Source organism: Podarcis pityusensis (assembly GCF_964106645.2).
Source record: "Podarcis pityusensis genome assembly, chromosome: 17".
Taxonomy (NCBI): domain Eukaryota; kingdom Metazoa; phylum Chordata; class Lepidosauria; order Squamata; family Lacertidae; genus Podarcis; species Podarcis pityusensis.
The window spans coordinates 8408245-8429352 of NC_138042.1; the positions used below are offsets into that span (position 1 = coordinate 8408245).

Genomic DNA, 21108 nt, shown 5'->3' on the forward strand with positions numbered 1-21108 from the left:
AAATTTCTCAAGGGTTCCCTCGCTCTCTGTAACGTGTTTCGATTGAACTTGATATTCAGCCATCCCTCACTAACTTTGTAGAGCTCCTGGTTCCCGTGGTGTGTTTCTTCCCATCTCAGCCAAGGCCGCCAGCTACCAGGGTGTCTTCTAAGCTTATCTCTCCCACATCGCACAGAGAGAGCAGCATGACTTGGTTCAGAAACTTCCAAAATATAATATTCGCTGCAGTGGCTTACATCTGAGGGCCAAACTAGATGTGACGTTTTTGTTCAGGCAAGCCAGATATGTGGGTTTATGAAATAAATAAAAATAAACCACCTTTTCCCCCAGAATGCGCCCGGGCCCTTACGTAGTGTTGTAGAAGGATGTTGACATTTTTGCTGACTCCAAAACTGTTCTTCACTCTGAATGTTAGAATGATGACGGATTGAAGTTAAGCGGTTTCTAGCGGTAATGGTATAAAAGAATATGGAAAAATTGGTTTTTAATATGTAAAAATTTAATGTTATAATACATCAAGATTAAAGATCAGGATTAAAAAGGAGGGAAAGGAATCGCTGGACTAACAAATTGAATTGGAATACAAAAGAGGGAGGTATGAGGAGGTCTGGGAAACAAGTAAATGTAAAAGAAGTGATGAAAAGATGGAATTGTTTTTAACTGTTTTTTTCTTTTTTGTATTTTGTATTTTGTATTTTTCCTTTTTATTGTTAATTTTCTTAATCTTTTCCTTTTGAAATTCTAATAAATATTATTTTTAAAAAAACAAAAAACTGTTCTTCACTCTATCTCTTGCCTGCTTCATTGCCTACTGCATTTTGACAAAGAAGCCGCATCAGGAATGTGTTTGTTTGTTTCACAGTTGATGCTAAGGTTTTTTCCCTGCGTGAATCCACCAAATCTAAGCAGAGTTTTTCCTGCTTCATGGAAACGTGGAGAAATTCTGAGCCTATGCGTATGTAATGTAGGGACTTTTGGGGGAAATCTCAGCTTCAAGAACTTTTCCCTTTTTCTGCAGTAGAATGAAGTCTGAAGGGACAAAGTCCATTCTAAGGCAGATTAGCTTTCCTAAATAGCAAGCCCTTTGCTGCTTTGAGAATGATTATCATTATTATACATTTATAACTGGCCTTTATCCCTGAGAGGACTCAAGGTGGCATACAGGGGAAAAACAAGGATCGCTAAAAACATAGGAGGGAGAAATCATTGAAAAGCAATTAAATGTTAATAGAATCAAAACTGTATACATATATGAGATCTGTTTAAAACATACATATAATTACAATAGAAAAAGCACAGCACCGGCCCTTTCATTAAAAGCAGCCAGTTCCCCAAAACCAGCTGCTAGAGGGCTCACAATTATACCGCCTCCTGGAGTTTGGAAGGCTGTGCTTCGCAATACTCAATTATTTTGAAACGGTTCTTACACAAACTGGTGTTGGGCTTGTCCACTCACACATTCAAACACATTATAAGCAGAAATCCTCCTTCGGGGCCTTCAGCAAAGAGACATTGACCGTGTTTTCTTGAAATTTCCTACTGCAACAGTGAGGACTAGAAATATACTTTCTATTTGAAGTGTAATCTGGCATCCTATGAAAGCTCAGTTCCATACTTCATGACATAGAGAATTGAAAGGGAGCAGTATGTACTCTGGAATTCTTACTTCAAAGCTTGCTGGCTCTCTCTGTCTCTCTCTTTCCCCATCCATCTGGCTTGGAGAGTGGAGATGATAAAACTGCAGTCTCCAGAGTACGCATACAGAAATCTCAGTTACAGTGGTACCTCGGGTTACATACGCTTCAGGTTACATACATTTCAGGTTACAGACTCTGCTAACCCAGAAATATTACCTCAGGTTAAGAACTTTGCTTCAGGATGAGAACAGAAATCGTGTGGTGGCAGCAGCGGGAGGCCCCATTAGCTAAAGTGGTGCTTCAGGTTAAGAACAGTTTCAGGTTAAGAACAGACCTCCAGAACGAATTAAGTACTTAACCCGAGGTACCACTGTAGTTAGTTAGTTAGTTAGTTAGTTTAGTTTCTCTCTCTCTCTCTTGTGTGTAAGTGGAACCCATTGAATACTACTTGCTTAGTAAGGCTCATGAGTTCTTTTAACTTTCCCACTGTGTGACCTTGAACAAGACCACATCCCCACTCCTGTGATTCTAATATCTTCCTGGAGTCTTTCCTGGAGACTGCATGGGCCAAAAAGCTTGCAAAGTATTTTGAGTGCTTTGGGACGGAAGAGATCTAAGAGCAAAGTATTGACTTGCTGTCTGTCCATTGCATGGCCTTATATCAGCTCTGTTAAGGCTAGGATGTGGGCTGATAAACAAGGCAGAGACATTATCTCTGTCTCCTTGTACTCCGACCTTGATATCTGCATAGCACCAAACAACCCAGGCTTGTTTTATTCCTGGAAAATGTTATTGCATCATAGAATTGTAGAGTTGGAAGGAACTCTGAAGATCCTTTAGTCCAACCCCCTGAAATGCAGGAATCTCAGCTAAAACATTTATGGCACCCCTCTGCCTTAAGATAAATTTAACCACCACACACATTTGTGTTATGTTATTATTACAAGAGTGATTCCTGATTCTGATCCTACCTATGAGATTCGGATGTTGGATGGCTGTGTTTGACCCAACAGCAGAGAGATATTAAAAGAGAAGGCAAAATAATTATTTCTATTTTACAGTATCTGACATGCAGTCAGAACCTTAGCTACAGAGCCTTGAGGTGGGTCTAGTCTCCTTCAGGGTATTTTGGACTCTTCCCTTAATGTTAGATTTACATTATTATTAATATTAATATTTTTTTTAAAAAAATGTGTCTTTGTATCCAAAGACGTCTCTTATGCAAAGAGAGATGGCAAAATATGCAGGCAGTGTTCTGCTTGTTCAGTAGGAAGGAAATCTGTCTGGTGTTCTGGCCAATGAGTGTAATGCCTGACAGACACATTAAAAAATATGCCGTTAGAATAATGTAATTAACTTAAAGCACACAATCCTTTAAAAAAATTTAATATTTTTATTTACATTTTTAATACAGAAACAAAACACACATCCCTTTCCCTCCACCCACCAATTATACAACTTTCGTAACAGTCACGACATACAACTAAATACCTAGCGACTCCCCTTCTACCCTTTTCATAATTTTTTAACTTTTCTACTAAATCGCATATTCCAGATTTTTAACCTTCAAATTTCTTCCTCTGTTAATTTCTATTCGCTCCTGTTCTGCTGGATTTACTCAAGAAAGACCTGCTAGGTTATTTACTTGTTTATACTGGTTCTTAAAATATTCAATGAACTTTTTCCAGTCCTCCTTACATTCTTTTATCATCCTTTTCTCTTATCCTATTCATTATACCTGCCAATTCAACAAATTCAAGCATTTTAAACTGCCACTCTTCCTTAGTGGGTACCGTACTCGTTCTCCACCTTTGTACGGCACACAATCCTAGGCGTGTTTAGTAAGTGTGGTTTGGATTGCAGCGTTAGACCGTTTGTATTTAGCACCTTCCAGTTTGGGGTAGATTTGAGACATCTTGCTACAAAATTTGTGCCTAAAGGTCCGCTTGCAATTTGTATACAGATCAGCAGAGGACTTTGGTGAAGCTCTTTTGAGTTCCTGCTTAGCATTTCTGAACCCCAGAGCATGCAGGGCCAGCCTTCCCAATAACATGGCTTGCTTGGAGTGCAGAATTCAGCAGCTGCCAATTTTCTCCTGCCAACCTCCATCTCTTCTGAAGTTAAGCCTGTTATTTGAATCCGCCTTTTGCTTGGGACTTTTTCCCTCTCTTCGGAAGGCAGAGCCAAGGTCTGAGTGGCTGACTCAAGGAAACAGCATGGAAGTTGTTAAAATGATTCCCTTTGGCCCTTGCTGGGATTTTTTATTCTTTTCCAGTGGCCAAATTATTATCTTGCCGTTGACCTCTTGACCTAGAAGATGTCATTGCATGACAGCCCGTTGCTTTTTGGCGTTTGGCATATTCAGCGGTCATGTGTTTGGGTCAGATATGGAGCTGCCTCAGAAAATAGCATCCCTGAGTTGAGTTCTTCCCTGTTGTCAATTTTACCTTGTGTTAAGACATCTGCTTGTGTGTTTCCCCACTGGAAATGCACAATGCAACCAGGTAAATTATTCCCTATACAGTGGACGCTCAGGTTGCGAATGTGATCCGTGTGGGATGCATGTTCGCAACCTGCAGTGGCACCTCTGCGCATGCCTGGGTTGCGATTCGGCACTTACGTGCATGCACAAAGCGCGATTTAGTGCTTTCTGCGCATACGCGACTGCTGAAACCCGGAAGTAACCCGTTCCGGTACTTCCGGGTTTCGGCGGTCCGTAACCCGAAAAAACGCAACCTGAAGCGTCTATAACTTGAGTATGACTGTATTGTGGAGGGAAAGAAAGAAAACTCAACACAGGGTTTCTCTTTTCAGTAGTAGCCTTGTGTCAATCTGAATCTAGTCCTATGCTCAGGACTCAGCGAATACTGTTGAGGCTTTCCTAAAATGTTTGTGGGAATTAATGTTTTGTGGTTTCGTTTATCTGATTGCTTTGTGTGGTTTATTTTGAGCACTCGGGGAGAGGGGAGGAAGACAGCAAACCACACAAAGCATTTCCCTCCCCTGTTGGCAAAGCTCATTTGACATTAGCATGAAACCCAGTAAGGTGGAAGGCTAGGCCAACAGATGCAGCAGGCGTCTTCTCTAATAACCTTTAAACACTTGCCGAAAAGTTTTCTATTCAGGGAAATTAAGAAAATCAGTTTCTGTAGTAGCTGGTTTGTAATTTTAAATCTTGATGCGGTTTTTATTGTGCATGGATAAAAACTGCTTTGATATTTTGTTTTATGAGATTACAGCATACAGGTATTTTTATAAATAAATAAATACACTGAGTAGAGATGGCGAGGGTGGCCCAATTTACACTTCCCAAGACCATAAACAGCTATTCTTTGAAATTTGCACTTCTCCAAATTTTGGGATGCAGTTCTCCAACCAAAATGCATGTGCTTATATTGGAGGAAAGTGCACAAAAATGAAAATGTGCTTTGGTGACAGTAACATGCAAAATGCACTCTATTAGAGAAAATGGATTGAAAAATTGACTGTTAGGGGAAATGTACACTAAAATGCTGGCAAATTTTGTGAGGGCTTTTTTTAAAAAAAGCGCAAACTGCAATTAAAATTGCAAACTGATGAGGGAATTTGTTGAAGTGAATTTAAGATTGGGAAGATGAGAAACGGTGGGATTTACAGATCCATCTATTCCCAACACTAATAACAGACTACGTGGAACATCTGTGAGGACTGGAATAAACTCAGAATCTAGCCTGTTGCCCCTGTGTTTGTGACCCACTGTGGATTTAAAGCAGGGTACTCTTAACTACACGAGATAATGTGATGTAATTAAACTTTTGGAAGCAGAACACCAGGTAGTTTAGTTACATAAGCAGTATATTCAGAGAGGTTTTCGGACAGTATTAACTTTCTTTTCATCCTCCTGCATGCATGCATGCATAAAAATAAAAGTTGCTTAGCTACGGTGCTGGAAAACTTCCTCAAATCTACAGCAACTGCAAGTAGGATTTTAAAACAGGATTCCACGTTGAAGAAGTGAAAAATGGCTAACTGGCTGGGGTCCGGGCTGAAGAAATACCCCAGTTGCTTTTAAACCTTCCTGCATCAAGCATATGTGTTATTCGACAACCTTATGCAAAGAAGTTTCCCTTTTTAAAAAAACATTATTGATGTTTATAAATTTAAATTTTTTACTTAAAGCCCTGGCAGCTGTATGGTGCTATAAAAGCTTCCAATGGACAGGCATAGCTCTACTCTACTTCACAGAATAGCAGCACTCAGTTCTGAGTCATGTGTAATATAGACAGCTTGTTCAAAGGTAGTAGAAAAATCCTGCTTTCTGCTTGTACAGTCCTACAGCGGTACCTCGGGTTACAGACACTTCAGGTTACAGATTCCGCTAACACGGAAGTAGTACCTTAGGTTAAGACCTTTAACTCAGGATGAGAACAGAAATTGTTCAGCGGCAGCGCGGCGGCAGCAGCAGGTCCCATTAGCTTAAGTGGTACCTCAGGTTAAAAACAGTTTCAGGTTAAGAACAAACCACCGGAACGAATTAAGTTCTTAACCAGAGGTACCACTGTACGTTTGTTTTCGAACAGCTTAGTTCTCGAACATTTTGGCTCCTGAACGCCGCAAAACCATAAGTGAGTGTTCCGGTTTGCGAACTATTTTTGGAAGCCAAAAGTCCGGTGGGGCTTCCGCGGAACTTCCTGCAGCCAATCAGAAGCCGCGCTTTGGTTTCTGAACATTTTGGAAGTCGAATAGACTTCCACCCATGGTCTCTGCACCATTCTCAGCACTGTGGCTCATGTCGGAGTGTTGCTGTGTGCAGCGCATGTCCAAGCTAACTTGGGGAGCAAGCCCATTATGAAATGCCAAACAGGCTCAAACTAGGCTTATTAAGAATATGATTAGAAGCTGCCTTATTTGAGAAAAGCAGAGGATTACCCTTCTCCATGTCTTTTCTCCTGTGTAATACCTTCCTGTACCTTTTGTTTTGTAAACTCAGCCACATGTCCTTGGGTGGCCCCTTGCTCCCACTGTTATGGAGATTGTTGTGTCAAGGGGAGTGTACTGCCCTGACTCATTTGTTTCCCTTCTTGCATTCAGACAAAGTTCTCATATCTGTTGCGAACATAAAGAAATACTGGCAAGGATCCAAGAGGTCGATATTCTCAGTAGATCTGGTGGTTAGTAGTTGCACGTTGAGTGAGGAAATAGACTCTGCTTATCAGGATTCGAAATTAGCAGGGCACCAGGCACATTTCACGCCTGAAGATTCTCCATTTGTGAGCACCTCAAAAAATCTGGGTACCATTTTTTTGTGCCTGGCTGACACGCAATGTTTACTGAAATGTCTGTGCTTTGAAGCTTCGAAGTACAGTTGTATCTTGATTCTTGAACGCCTTGGTACTTGTGCATTTTGACTCCTGAACGCCAAAAACCCGGAAGTAAGTGTTCTGGTTTTTGAATGTTTTTCGGAAGCCGCACCTTGGTTTTCAAATGTTTTGGAAATCGAATGGACTTCCGGAACAGATTACGTTCAAGAACCAAGGTACAACTGTATATGTTAAGGGTAGACAATATGTTAAGGGGTTTAACAATAAAGAATAGAATTTTTGAAAACTGAAGTATGGTACCAATATTTTTTATTGTCAACACCAAATTAAACATATATTAACAATTTCTGTTAAAAATGTGATATTAACATTGTGTCATTGGAATTGCATATTAGTTACTGCTTATCAAAATAATAAATAAAAAGTGTTGCTGACCGCCCCTCCCCCCAAGAAATGCCGACTAGACATTCTGTTTTGGTGCCCACAGGTCCCAAAAGCCATTTGGCTCCTAGCTTTTCTATCACAGTTTCTATCACTAACTCCTTAGCTATGCAGAACCCAGGGCATCTGGAGATAGAAAGATGTGCTCCAGTTCTCCTTCTTTGTCTGCTTTTCAATGGGTTTTATACAGGGGAGATTCCTGGTGGATTTTGCCTTCTGTTAGTGTGGGGAAGGGGGCAGTTTCTACTTCCAGACTCCAAAATGTTATGAGTTAGACCAGGCACTGGCAAACTCGGCCCTCCATATGTTTTGGGACTACAACTCCCATCATCCCTAGCTAACAGGACCAGTGGTCAGGGATGATGGGAACTGTAGTCCCAGAACATCTGGAGGGCCGAGTTTACCTATGCCTGGGTTAGACCTATGAGTAAGGCTGGCAAGGGGACAAACATGTGGGCATCCGGGCAGAGCTACATGACTGGCACCTCATAACGGACAGGCCTACACCTGCAAGCTCATTTACCTGTTGAAATTTAGGCAGTGAGCCAAATGGATAGATCAGCGTATGGCAGATAAGCCTTGTTGCTGTTATGCAATCCCTAAGTACACATCTCTTCCTTCCTGCCCTGACAGGCTCTGCGCTGTTTAACCTAGCGCTTTCTGAGTTGGTTAGCCTGTGTCTGGGCTGCGTCATTTCAGACGGTGGGTAGGGGCTTGCATGGCCGATATTTCCCCCCTTCTATACCCCCCCAAAAAAGTTAATTTGCATAGAAAGCTAGCTTCTTGTTACCTTTATACAGTGGACCCTCCGGATGCGAATTAAATTCGTTCCAGACGTCTGTACTTAACCTGTCCGTAACTGGAGGTGCTGCTTCTGCGCATGCGTGCGGCACGATAGAGCACTTCTGTACACACGTGCAGTGTGCAGAGCACTTATGCGCATGCTTCCGGGTTTGCCACGTTCGCAACCCGAAAGTTACGTATCCAGAGCGGTACATAACTCGAGGGTCCACTGTACCTCGCTTTTTACTCCAAGGAGCTCAAGGTGATAGACGTGGTTCCCCACTTGCACTCTGCAGCGTTGCAACAAACCGCTGAAGTCGGGTAGGTGGAAAAATGATGAAATCGACCCAAAGTCACCCAGTCAGCATCATGTTTGAGTAGAGTTTTGAAACCTGGACTCACAGCTCCTAGTCTGACAGAGGAGCCAACACACCTCAGTGGCTCTGTTGGGAAAGGTTCTATCCTTGACCTGCTAGTTTTCCACGTGGAGAGAACTTTGTGTGCCGAACCTCAACTGCAGCCGAAAGTGGTTCAACCCGGACACGTTTTTTACCATCTAAATGCATGTTCGGTTCCGCCTATTGGGGCCAGCACAACACTTGTTTTCGGTGTTGTTTGGTAATGTTTCGCCTGCTCTCTTCCCCTTTAGGATCAATTTGACACAATTGAGCGCCACACTCAATGGGGCCTGGACCTGATGGACAAATACGTCAAGTTTGTGAAAGAGCGGACAGAGATCGAGCAGGCGTATGCAAAGCAGCTGAGGTAGGTATTATGCTTGGGTTATTACAAGGACGGCTGAGCCAGGCAGGGAATGGCAGCGCTTGGGACGGGCCATGGGGAGGGGAAGGGGAAGGGATACATCACCAACTGGTCATTGTTTATGCTTGGCATCGGAGAATAGCAGTTTGTCAGGGAGAGTGAGGTTTAAAAACTTGCTCCTGAGGTGCTTGATAGATTCTGGAATAGTGTAGAGATAGTGGGTGGAGTGACTTTTTTCTCCCCTTTTTAAGATACTTGGTTAGAATCAAGTTGATTTTTCATTCGGTTTATGATGGACAAAACAATGAAGTTCTTCACAGTGTGAATAATTGTGGAACTGCCACTGGATGTAGTGATGGCCACTATTTTAGATTCAATAAAACAACAACAACGACACAGTGACACCTTGTGTGGCGTTTGCCCTCCTAGGTGTGTGACATCATACTGGGTCATAAGGAAAGGGTTAACTAAGTGTTAAAATGATTAACCAATAGGAACCCAAGGGGAGGTGTTAGAGCTAGAGTTGTTAAGAAGTCAGTCTGGAGGGAGAGAGGGAGGATAAGTCTGTGGATTGGGCTAGTTTGATGTGAGAGAGTGAGAGAATCTGTTAAGAGGAGTCAGTTAAACAGTTGGGATGATCATTTAGAAGGTATTAGGAAGGTATAGGCCGGTAAAGAAACTAAGGTTAAGAAACTTGACAAGAAAAAATATCTGAAACCATAAACTTGTTAATGCTTATAAAATAAACTTGTTTATTTGGTTTAATATTAACAACTGTCTGGACTCAGTGTGTACCCGAGAGAAATGGGTTGGTGGCAGCGGGGAAGTGAGCACAGTGGTGGCACAGGGATCAATAGACCGTCAAACGTCCAGGGACCCTGTGTGATCGCCACACCTTGGTTCTTGAACAACAACAACAACACCACCACCACAATGACAACTTGGTTCTCGAACCTAATCCATTCCTGGAGTCCATTCAACTCCTGAAACCTTTCGAAAACCAAGGCACGGTTTCCGATTGGCTGCAGGAGCTTCCTGCACTCAAGCGGAAGCCGTGTCGGATGTTCGGGTTCTGAAAAACATTTGCAAACCGGAACACCTACTTCCGGGTTTGCGGCATTCGGGAGCCTATTTGTTCGGGAGCCAAGCCATTTGAGAACCAAGGTACCACTGTAATTGCCATCATCTCTTATTAAACCCATCCTTGTGAATTGATCTAATTCTCCTTCCTCCCCTCTCCCCTCATCCTGCCCCCCAATGCTTAGAGGCACTGCTCCTCCAAATACTAAATGTTGGGGATAAACAGAAAAGGGGTTCTCCTTTCATCTCCCACTTGTGAGCACCCACTGGATGCAGGATGCTGGATTAAGTGGACCTTTTTAATTGAGGCTTACAGTTTCATTTACAGTTTTCATTTACAGTTTCATTATACATGACTAAGCCATTTCTCACCTTCTCACCCCTTGCCTTTTCCTGTAAGACCTATTACAGTCGTTAAGAGTCGTCAGCAGGCTCATCTCAGCTATCTGCCAATCTCCCATTCCCACCACCCTTCTGAGTAATACCCCTCCCCACCTTCTCACTATATAGAAGGATCTGGCAACTTCTGTTTCAGTGTATCTGAAGAAGTGTGCTTGCACACGAAAGCTCATACCAAGAACTAACTTAGTTGGTCTTAAAGGTGCTACTGGAAGGATTTTTTTAGTTTCATTTACAGCATCTGCTCCCGGGTCTGTTTTTATTCATTCTCTCTCTCCTCCCCTACCACTCTCCCCATGATTCACTGGTCCAGCCGAGTTCCCAAGCAGCTTTGTCCAGCCTTTGAGACACAGTCTCTTTTCTCTCTCGCCCTCTGTCCCTGCGCTTCTTAAAGCTGTCTCCTTCCCAGCCACTTGTTCCAGCTGTCCCTGAAGCAGAGCCAAAGACTCGCTTTGGACGGAGCCCCTTGTCCAGGAAGACCCAAAAGAGTGTTGAATTTCTGGCCGACTCAGTACTTCAGGGGCCATCCAAGTCCCTTTGCTCTTTGGCTGGATCCTGTGACACTCATTCCTACCACCACCACCCAGTCTGCCGGTCTGGATGACCAGGCAAACTTGGAATTGGGAGCAGAGTCCTCCGAGGTGACTGAACTGGACAGCAGCAGCACAAAAGTTGGCTGCTTTGCTTTCCCCTCCTCCTCTTCCTCCAATAACTGAGTTGGTTAGTCTGTTCTCGTCCCATCTCTGCTCCCCACCCCCACCCGTCCTTTTCCACGAGTTTTACTCCTTTTAGAGTCAAGAATTACTCATTTGGTTCCTTTCCCTTAAAAGGGTTTCTCCTCTTCTCTTGAGCCCTAGAATTGCAAAAAAATTCAGAAAGGCACAAAGTCCATCAACTGCGGGCTCCTTTATACCTCAGCCTCCTGCCACCACTTCATGCACCGTTTGCCAAAACCACAGGAAATAACTAAACAAAGCGTCCGCAGAGCAAGTACAGTGCTTGCTCTCCTCCTGTTGCCCCTCTTCTGAAGCTTGCTTGAAAGCTACAGCTGAGCCTAGCGAAGCCTGTTCCCTTGGCTGAGCCGTATAATGAAGCTACGAGGCGCACCTCTGTGGGGAAGCAGCTTAGGGGCTGCCAGAGAGAACGCCCTCTCCCTGGCCACCCCATCCCCGAGCCTCTGAGGGCAAAGGAACTACCAGGAGGGAGGTCCCTGCTGATCTGACCACCTGAGAGGCTCTGTGGGACAGGAGGCAGCCTTTCATTGGCTCCCAGTATGTTTCCGAGCACAATTCAAAGTGTTGGTGTTGACCTTTAAAGCCCTAAATGGCCTCGGCCCAGTATACCTGAAGGAGCGTCTCCACCCCCATCGTTCAGCCTGGAAACTGAGGTCCAGTGCCGAGGGCCTTCTGGTGGTTCCGTCACTGCGAGAAGCAAAGCTACAGGGAACCAGGCAGAGGGCCTTTTTGGTAGTGGCGCCCGTCCTGTGGAACGCCCTCCCAGCAGATGTCAAAGAGATAAAAAACTACCTGACATTTAGAAGACATCTGAAGGCAGCCCTGTTCAGGGAAGTTTTTAATGTGCGACATTTTAATGTATTTTTAATCTTTGTTGGAAGCCTCCCAGAGTGGCTGGGGAAGCCCAGCCACATGGACAGGGTACAAATAAATTATTATTATTATTATTATTATTATTATTATTATTATTATTATTTCAGGTATTTGGAGTCTGAGTTGTTTAGGGCTTTAAACACGAAGGTGAGCACCTTCAGTTGGGCTCAGAAATGAACTGGCAACCAGTGCATTTGTTTCAGAACAGGGGTTGCATGAGATCTCAGTGGAACCCCAGCCAGTTCATCTGGCTGCAGCTGCTTTTTGGACCAACCGAGGTTTCTGAATCATCTTTGAGGGCAGGCCCTTGTACAGCACATAGTGAAAATCCACTCTGGAAGTTACCTGGCAAAATCAGGTGGTCCTTGTTTGGTCCTGCAGACATTAGAAAAGAGTTTATTTGTCTTATGGAACAACATGGACACTGCTCCAAAGGGAACATTTCCCTGTTAGAGCCAGAGAGGTCCTTTCTGTCCTTTTGGTACAGCATATATATCTTTATTCCAAGACTGGAGGTTAATTATTATTTACTTCAGTCTTCTGTCTAGCTTTGTAAGAAAATCCAGTTCCACATAAAAGTGGCTCAACTTTGCTTATTTTAAAATGCATCCCAACTTCATCATCATCATCATCATTTTATTTGTATGCCGTCTTTCCATAGTTAAAACAATGCTCTAGGCGGCTTACAACGTGACAAGATTTACATAATTACCAACGTAACAAAAGTCACAAGCAATATATAAAACACATCAAAAAGTACCTAACCAAATGGAAAACAATTTCCACATAAATCATAAAATCTAAAACTAAGAATATGGCAGTAGTATTGATCACAATTTAAAATGACATAGATAAAAAATAAAAGCCATTTAAAAAACAAAAACGGAGCCCTCTGTGGCCAGCAGCGGCGGCGGCAGGCCTTTATGGAGCCTGTCAGGCCTTGCCCCAAGCCAGGTGGAGAGAAACAGGGCAGGGCCCTTCAGGTCAGTCCTGGGCAGCAGGCTTGATTTTCTCCCTATTTCAAGCTCCCGTTGTGGGTCTTGCCAATTCTGCTGTGTATTTCTAATATTTGAAGAAAAATGAATTGGAATGGGGGGGGGGGAGCCTACTTTTGAAAACAAAAGATTGGCGTGACCAAAGATCCCACATGCACACTTTAGAAAAGATAAGGAAGATAAAATATTCGCTCAATATCCAGCATTCATGGGAAATTGTTGTATAAAACATTACCAGCTTATTTAAACCTGTCACATTTGATAAGAATTATCTCTGAGATGTTCATCTGTGCCAATTATCAGCTCTTCCATCTACACATGACTGGAGCTGCTTCTTATAGGCCTAATATCGAAGCTGTCCAATTTTTTACCTGGCTCCTGTTTGATTTGTTAGCCCTACGGTGCAGCAAAATGAAACAAGGTGACAGGATGTCAGCCAATAGATGAAGGCAGGAGTTTGATGTCTGAATGATATAAGGAGGCATTGGGAGGGTGGGGGCACAACGGGAGCTCATCTTCAGGCAGCAAAATGCCTTTGGCTAGCTCATTTTCGCTCTCATTTATAGGAATCTTGTGAAGAAGCATCTTCCCAAGAGGACTACGCGAGAAGACCCAGAATCAAAGTATGTATTGTGTCAAGTGCATGTTTAGCTGCAGCGATGCATGAGATATTCCTACTCAGTGCTACACATTTTTGCGGCAAAAGTACTCTGACCACAAAAACTTAGGTCAGTGGTTCACAGACTTTTGTGCTATCAAGCCCTGGGCCCTTTGCAGGGCCGACAACCCAAGCAGTCATTCAGGGTGGCAGTAAAAAAGGTAAAGGACCCCTGGGCAGTTTAGTCCAGTCAAAGGTGACTATGGGGTTGCAGCGCTCATCTCGCTTTCAGGCCAAGGGAGCCGGTGTTTGTCCACAGACAGCTTTCCGGGTCATGTGGCCAGCAGGACTAAACCGCTTCTGGTGCAACGGGACACCATGACGGTAGCCAGAGTGCACAGAAACGCCGTTTACCTTCCTGCCACAGCAGTACCTATTTATCTACTTGCACTGGCATGCTTTTGAACTGAAAAACACTTATGTCCCTATGGAGATGGCAGTCCCGAGATTATCACCCCTCTTTTATTGTCCATTCCGGGTCGCCCAACCACTGCCACTGCTTGATCTTGGCAGATCAAGATGAGCAGGTGACAGCAAAGGTTGCAAGGTTTTTGCTGGGGCAATCAGAATAAGATGAACCATTTGACTATTGATTCAAAACCCCAAAATGTATTTTATATAATTGACTTTTATTTCTATTCTTTGTATATTGCATTGTTGTTTTATTGCTATGGCCGATGGCTGATGCAAATAAAGATTCATTCATTCATTCATTCTCTGCTGCTGGGCACAACCTTCCTGCCTTTCCTCTCATTTTCAGGTTCTGCCAATATCAGGCCTTTCTTCAGGTGGTGAAGGAGCTGAACGACTTTGCAGGCCAGCGTGAGCTGGTAGCTGAGAACCTTCTAACGCGGATCTGTGTGGAGGTTGCCAAGTACTCGCAGGAGCTCAAACAGGAGAGGAAGTCGGTAAAGTGCTCCCCTGCCTTTGTAGGGTCAAGAAACTCTGCATGGTGGTCAATGGGGGGACCAAATCAGGTTCTGATTCTGCTGCCCAGGGGTCCTGAAGAACAAAACCATTCAGGTGTACCTCTCTGTGAGGGGCTCTTCATATTTTGTGCTCCCCTGGCTCTCTTGCTGCTTGTTCAGCAGGAGTTGAAGGCATATCGTCCCTGGCCTTTTTGCCTTTGTGCATACAGAGTGGATCACTTGGCCATCTGCATCATCTGTGGGGAGAGCTTCCATGCTACTTCCAGATGTTCCTGGTGGCTGCTGGCATTGGCGTAGAGATTTTTTATGTACTTACTTACGATGGCCAAGATCCAGAGAACTGTGAAACTCAGTTCTGTAAGCCCAAGAGGACTGTAGATCTGTTCTTAGTTTGAGCAGCAGCCACTGCATGCTGCGTGGCAAACTGCTTTCAAAACTGTTTTTGACTGCTGAGTCCACCATGCCTTATTGTAAAGTACCCCCCTTAAAAAAAAAAAACCAACCACACCCAATTTTGGTTCATCTGTCACTCTTCCATCAGGAGAGTGTTTGCTAACAGAAAAAGCACAATAAAATAAAATAAAACAACAACAAAATCAATTTGAATAACATAACAAAAAGGGGACACTAAAAATATCACCTTCTTGTTGCTAAATTCTCCATCTGCAGTGTTGACTTTTGAGTCACTGAGGGTTGGGAACTAGGATAATGTTAAAATTAGGCAGGTTTTGGAGAGGAGGGCTAGCAATAGATTCAGGATTTGAAAATATTGTAGCCACTGTGCTCTCTACAGCGTGTGTGTTTTAGTCTGTTTTTATTTGTTGCAGTATTTCTGTATGACTTTTCAAAATTAAGTTCTATGGAGCAGTCTGCATGACTTCAGCACAGTGGGACTAGAGTACCTGATTAGGAAGTAACCTTGAATTATGAGTAGTTCTGGTTTTTCAAGCTGAGGCATCTCCTTTGAAGCCCATCCCACTCTGTCCCAAAACACTCTTTTTCAGATTGTAGAGAGTAAGGACTTGGACCTGTTTGGGGGCCCATTTCTTCAGTAAGTTTTCTTAGGGTTGTAGTGTTCTGGTGAAAAGATGGGAAGAATTAGGTAGATCAGGTAGCAGGTAGGTGCCAGAATACTCCTTTGGTAGTAGCAGGTGGCCTTTTGCTCTTTCTGAGGTACTTCTGTCATCATTTGAAAATGATTGACGGAACTGTTTGGGTTCTGGCAGAAGCATCATGACACTTCTAACAAAGGCTTTCATTCGGTAAACTTTCTCCTTCTCCAGCACTTGCAAGAAGGCCGAAGGGCTCAGCAGCAGCTGGAGAACTCCTTCAAGCAACTTGAAAATGTGAGTTGTTTTTATCTTCAGCCTTGCTCTACATGCAGTGTGCAGAGTCCGAAGCTCATATGCTCCGAAGACCTAAAACAACTTATGTGGATTTGGCCAATGTTCAGAGCGGGAACACAGCTGTGGAGGAGTCATTGATCCCTTTAGAATTCTCCAAACATTTAGTGAATGTTTCCTCTGTCCTTTTTTCAAAATTAAATTTGGGGATGACAGATGGAGGAAAGCAAGGAAGAGGACAGAATCCAATGCACATGGAAAAAGAGAGGGGAATGCACAAGCTGTAGCACTGGCTTTATTATGGCATCAACTATAGAATTTCCTGTGTTTTGGAAGTCTCTAAGAACTTCTCAATTTTTGTAAATCATCCGGGGGGGGGGGGGGAGATCCTAGCTTGGGCTATGCAAGAACAAGCCTTTATAAACCCATCTCTGGCATTGTTGCTAGCGCTTTGTTCTTGTTGCATGAAGGGTTTTAAGAGAAGATTTCAAAGAAGATGCAATAGAATGATGTGCAAATAAGCCAAGACTGAAACCTTGGAAGACCACAGGGATCTCTTGTCAACCTGTAAATGTTTTTCAAGAGCCCTTTGTAGGGGTGGGCATGCATTAGATGTAGACTCAAAAAGAAATGGTATACTTGCTCAAGTTTCCCTTAAAGCAGAAAAAAAATCATATTATAAGACTTGGCATACATTGAATGTCCTTCCTGCATACATTCACACGCAGGTACACTCAGTTTTTACATGTGAGTGTGCATGCACTTGCCAAAGTCAGTTCCTGCCTTCCCTATTTTGGCTGTGCAGTGCCTCCATTGCTACGTTCTACAAGACACAAACACATTGTTGTGTTTACTTTTCCCCATATTAATTAGTGGGAGGAATTGTTTGTGGGCTTTGTTTTACTTTAGAGCCCAGTTTAGAATATTCACTGGGCTGAATTTTGAGCCCTGCCTTAAGCGTAACCTTGAACGTGGAGACAGTCTGGAAAGACAAATCTTAAGTGGCCTTCCAGTTGGTGAACTTCAGTGAAGCTCTTGCCATCGAAACTGGGAAAGGCCCCCTGTCCATTCTCCACCTCTCCCCTCCCTGTCCACTGGGGTACAATCAATTTTACCTGAATTACCCCCACCCCAATAAATTATGCCGTCTGTCCCCCCACCCCCAAATAAAAGGTGAGCTCACTTTTTTAGTAGCTTCTTTCAAAGCCTCAGCAAGCTTTGAAAGTAGCTCCATAGACAGTGTACACAAACAGCCTTTCCACCCCCTCCTTTTCCAGTAAATGTTTGCATGTGTCATTTAATTGTAAGCCTGCAGCCAGAGTCTTTTTTAGTGTTATTGATTGTACTGCACCTTGTTTTGAAAGCCCATTATACATAACAATCTGTTAACCCCTCCTCCCATTTCCAGCTTTTATTTGAAAGCCCAGAACGGGGCAAACAAAACGGGAGCACTTAACAGGTGGTGTGATTTAATCCTGCCTGTGAAACCAAGAGATCTCATCGCCCAAGTGCGAGTGATGCTCGTGTCAGTATCCCTGCAAGAGAGATATGGCAGCATCTAATGCTTTGCGTCCAAATGGATGTAGCCTTTCATTAGGCTTGCTGTTGTGGGCATCCCTCACTCTCAAAGACTCTCTCTCTTACCCGCAGAGCAAACGCAAGTTTGAGCGAGACTGCCGAGAGGCTGAGAAAGCTGTGCTGACTGCCGAGAAACTGGACCAGGACATCAATGCTACCAAGGCAGATGTGGAGAAGGTCAGTGCTTTTGAATAGGAGTATGCCACTGCTCCCCATCCCTAATAGTGTTTAGGAGGGTATCAGAGTTCTTCTGCAATGGAAGTCATGACGGATATCCCTTGTTTGCTTGTGCCCTGTAACTGACCACCTACCCCTTGCTTTTGCTTATGAAAGCTTTCTAAGCAAACCACAGCTTCTTTCTCACGTTAGCCATTAAAGCCAAGACATCATCTTTTTGGGGGATAGTGGGTGGGTGGGTATGGAGGACTCCCTGGTCCTGAATGGGGTAGCTGTGCCTCTGAATGACCAGGTGTGCAGCCTGGGAGTCATTTTGGACTCACAGCTGTCCATGGAGGTGCAGGTCAATTCTGTGTCCAGGGCAACTGTTTACCAGCTTCATCTGATACGCCAGCTGAGACCCTACCTGCCTGCAGTCTGTCTCATCAGAGTGGTGCATGCTCTAGTTATCTCCCGCTTGGACTACTGCAATGCACTCTATGTGGGGCTACCTTTGAAGGTGACCCGGAAACTACAACTAATCCAGAATGCTGCAGCTAGACTGGTGACTGGGAGTGGCTGCCAGGACCACATAACACCGGTCCTGAGAGATCTCCATTGGCTCCCAGTACGTTTCTGAGCACAATTCAAAGTGTTGGTGCTGACCTTTAAAGCCCTAAACGGCCTTGGCCCAGTATACCTGAAGGAGCATCCCCACCCCCATCGTTCAATCCAGCGCCAAGGGCCTTCTGGCGGTTCCCTCACTGCAAGAAGCGAAGTTACGGGGAACCAGTCAGATAGTTGTTTATTTCCTTGACATCTGATGGGAGGGCATTCCACAGGGCAGGTGCCACTACCAAGAAGGCCCTCTGCCTGGTTCCCTGAAACAGGAGCAGGCACCACTCTGGCGAGACAGTCTGCAAGACAGTCCTACGGTTTACATCTTGTGGTTTGTTTGGGAGAGCTAAACCCACAAGCCTAGATTTGGATGACTTACTAAGCCCAGGGGCAGGAAACCTTGGTTCCCCCTAAATTTTGCTGGGCTCCCTTGATCCCTGAGCACTGGCCATGTTAGCTGGGGCTGGTAGGAATTGGACTCCCTCAGCGCCTGGAAGGGCCACAGATTCCCCACCTCTGCTGTAGAGCTGACTGTAACCAAAGTATTTCTGCTGATCCATTTCCCCTTACCTTCTCCAGGCGAAGCAGCAGGCAAACCTGAGGAGTCATATGGCTGAGGAGAGCAAGAATGAATATGCTTCATATCTGCAGAAGTTTAACCACAATCAGAGCCAGTTCTACTTTTTGGAGATGCCACAGATCTTCAATGCAAGTCTCTCTAAGCAACTTCCTAACATTTTAGTTTAGAGTTTTCTGCAACTCCCTTTACCCTAAGCCATCCTTCAAAGTAGCCCTCAACAAACAATAAAAAGCCGTAGAGCAACATTTTAAAATAAACCTTGCTCTATAAAAATCAACCATCTAGCGATTCTTCTACATGAACCGACCTGATTTGCAGTTCCACACTAATACACAGATCAGAATGCAATCATCCTTCTGCCCTTCTCAAAATTTTGCGATACAGTTTTCTGCTCAAAGAAACATAAAAAAATGCATGTATAAGTTTTAAATGCATCCCAAAAGCATATTTGTGGCAGGTCATGGGGGAAATAACAAAATGCAAATTTTAATGCAGGGTTTTGTTGTTGTTTTTTAATCACATACTGATGTGGAAACAGGGCAGAACGTACTTAAGAACAAACACGTGTGAAACTAGCATGAACCAGAAACACACTCTGATCTTTCCATCCCTGCAACAAGGGGTAAACGTAACAGCTCTAAAAACTAGCTGTCCAGCAGCAGCAGATTGGGACCAGCGAACGACAAGGATTGCTAAAAGCTGGAGGAAAAGATAGACCTGCCTCAGGTCACCTAAAATGAAGCAAGCGCCATGGAACTTTCAGAAAAGGGAGTTCCATAAAACTAGAGCTTCTCCTAGAGCAGCTCTTTTTGTGGCTCCTCCTCGTGGAATATTTTCTCTCTCTCTGACTTCAGATATTGGATAGGCTCTCAGCCTTCCCCCAGAAGAAAATAACTTGGCAGTGGAGGTCATTGGAGACCTATAACACATGTCTTCGTCAGGAAGTTCACCTTGGGCCACTGCAGCCTTGTTAATCTCTGCTCTGTGGGGAAGGCTTCTAGCATTTGTGGGAAAAGGGGCTGGTTGAGAATGTGGAAAGATCCCACGACAAAGAAAGCAGGAACCTCCTCTCTGGGGGTAATGGAGGAAGGTGGGAGGGTTATTAACCTTTCCTAACTTCATAAGTGCCATTCCTGGGGTGGGCTTTTTAAAAAAAAATTCCTTGAACATTATTAGGGCTGCCACACAAAGTATTCAGGCTGCAATTGTGTACATACCTACCTGAGAGTAAATTCCAAATTGAGCTGAATGGGACTAACGTCTGAGTAAGGCATGCATTGGATCCTTTTGTTAATTGATTAACCGTCTGCTTTAAAACCTAAAATTTTAAATTTGCATTTGTCTACTACCAGAACCTCAGTAATAAGGGCCTTTTTGAGATAACCTGACAACAAACCATAGCTACCCTTCTTAAAAAGGAAAGGTGGTTTTAAAAGGGTTTCTTATTCATTTCCCACTGCCTCATCAGAAAAACTTTAAAAACATAGCTTAGAAAATAAAGAAGGCAGTTTATTGCTTCATCGATTAAAATTGATCCTTGCCAGTTTGCAATCTACTGATGATAGTCCTGAAAATGCTAGAAAATGCACTCACACCCTTGTTGTCCCGTTACCTAAAATCTTTTTGTCTGGAGCCAACTGGGAAGTTGAGCCTGGATGATATTGCATTAGAACAAACCCAAATACGAAGAACAGGCAAGAAAAACTGATGAGTTATGTGGAGTTGGCGAAGCTGACAGACAGACTTCGGGAAAAGGACAGTAGGGATTTTGAAAAAGAGTGGGAACCTTTTATATCATATTTGCAGAAACAAAGAAAGAATATTGACCTGATGGTAGGATTTAAATAAACATTCAAAACCTTATGGATAGGGAACAAATAATGTAATAAAAGGGAAAATATGATAATCGTAGAAAATAGCAGAATATACTAATGAGATTAATAAATCAGAAATGGAAGCTGAGGGAAGTCCAAAAGGGGGGAGGGAGAGATGTTATGTAAGTTGAATATTATAAGTATATTTGTAATGAGAGAAAAGAAAATTAATTTAAAAAGTTTATTTTTTAAAAAAAGAACAAACCCAAATGCAGCTATTATAACAGGCATTTTTTAGATGGCATCGTGACATTTTAAAATTTGCACCAGCCTTCCCAGTGCCACATGCCTTGCTGACTACAAGGAACAGAGGCTTGATAACCAGACGGGTCTCTTCGTTTTGTGGGTGATGTGGGTTCTGGTAGGAC

At 43.6% G+C, this 21108-nt stretch overlaps 1 protein-coding gene across 2 annotated transcripts in view; it reads left to right on the top strand.

Annotated features, from left to right (window-relative positions):
- TRIP10 (thyroid hormone receptor interactor 10) overlaps positions 1-21108 on the top strand; it is an 81998-nt gene that overhangs the window by 40526 nt on the left and 20364 nt on the right. For both annotated transcript variants that reach the window (XM_080988173.1, XM_080988174.1), the window contains exons 2-7: positions 8811-8926; positions 13571-13627; positions 14423-14570; positions 15875-15937; positions 17585-17689; positions 18866-18994. In XM_080988173.1, coding sequence (XP_080844299.1) covers positions 8811-8926; positions 13571-13627; positions 14423-14570; positions 15875-15937; positions 17585-17689; positions 18866-18994 — 618 coding nt within the window. The remainder of the gene's footprint in view (positions 1-8810; positions 8927-13570; positions 13628-14422; positions 14571-15874; positions 15938-17584; positions 17690-18865; positions 18995-21108) is intronic.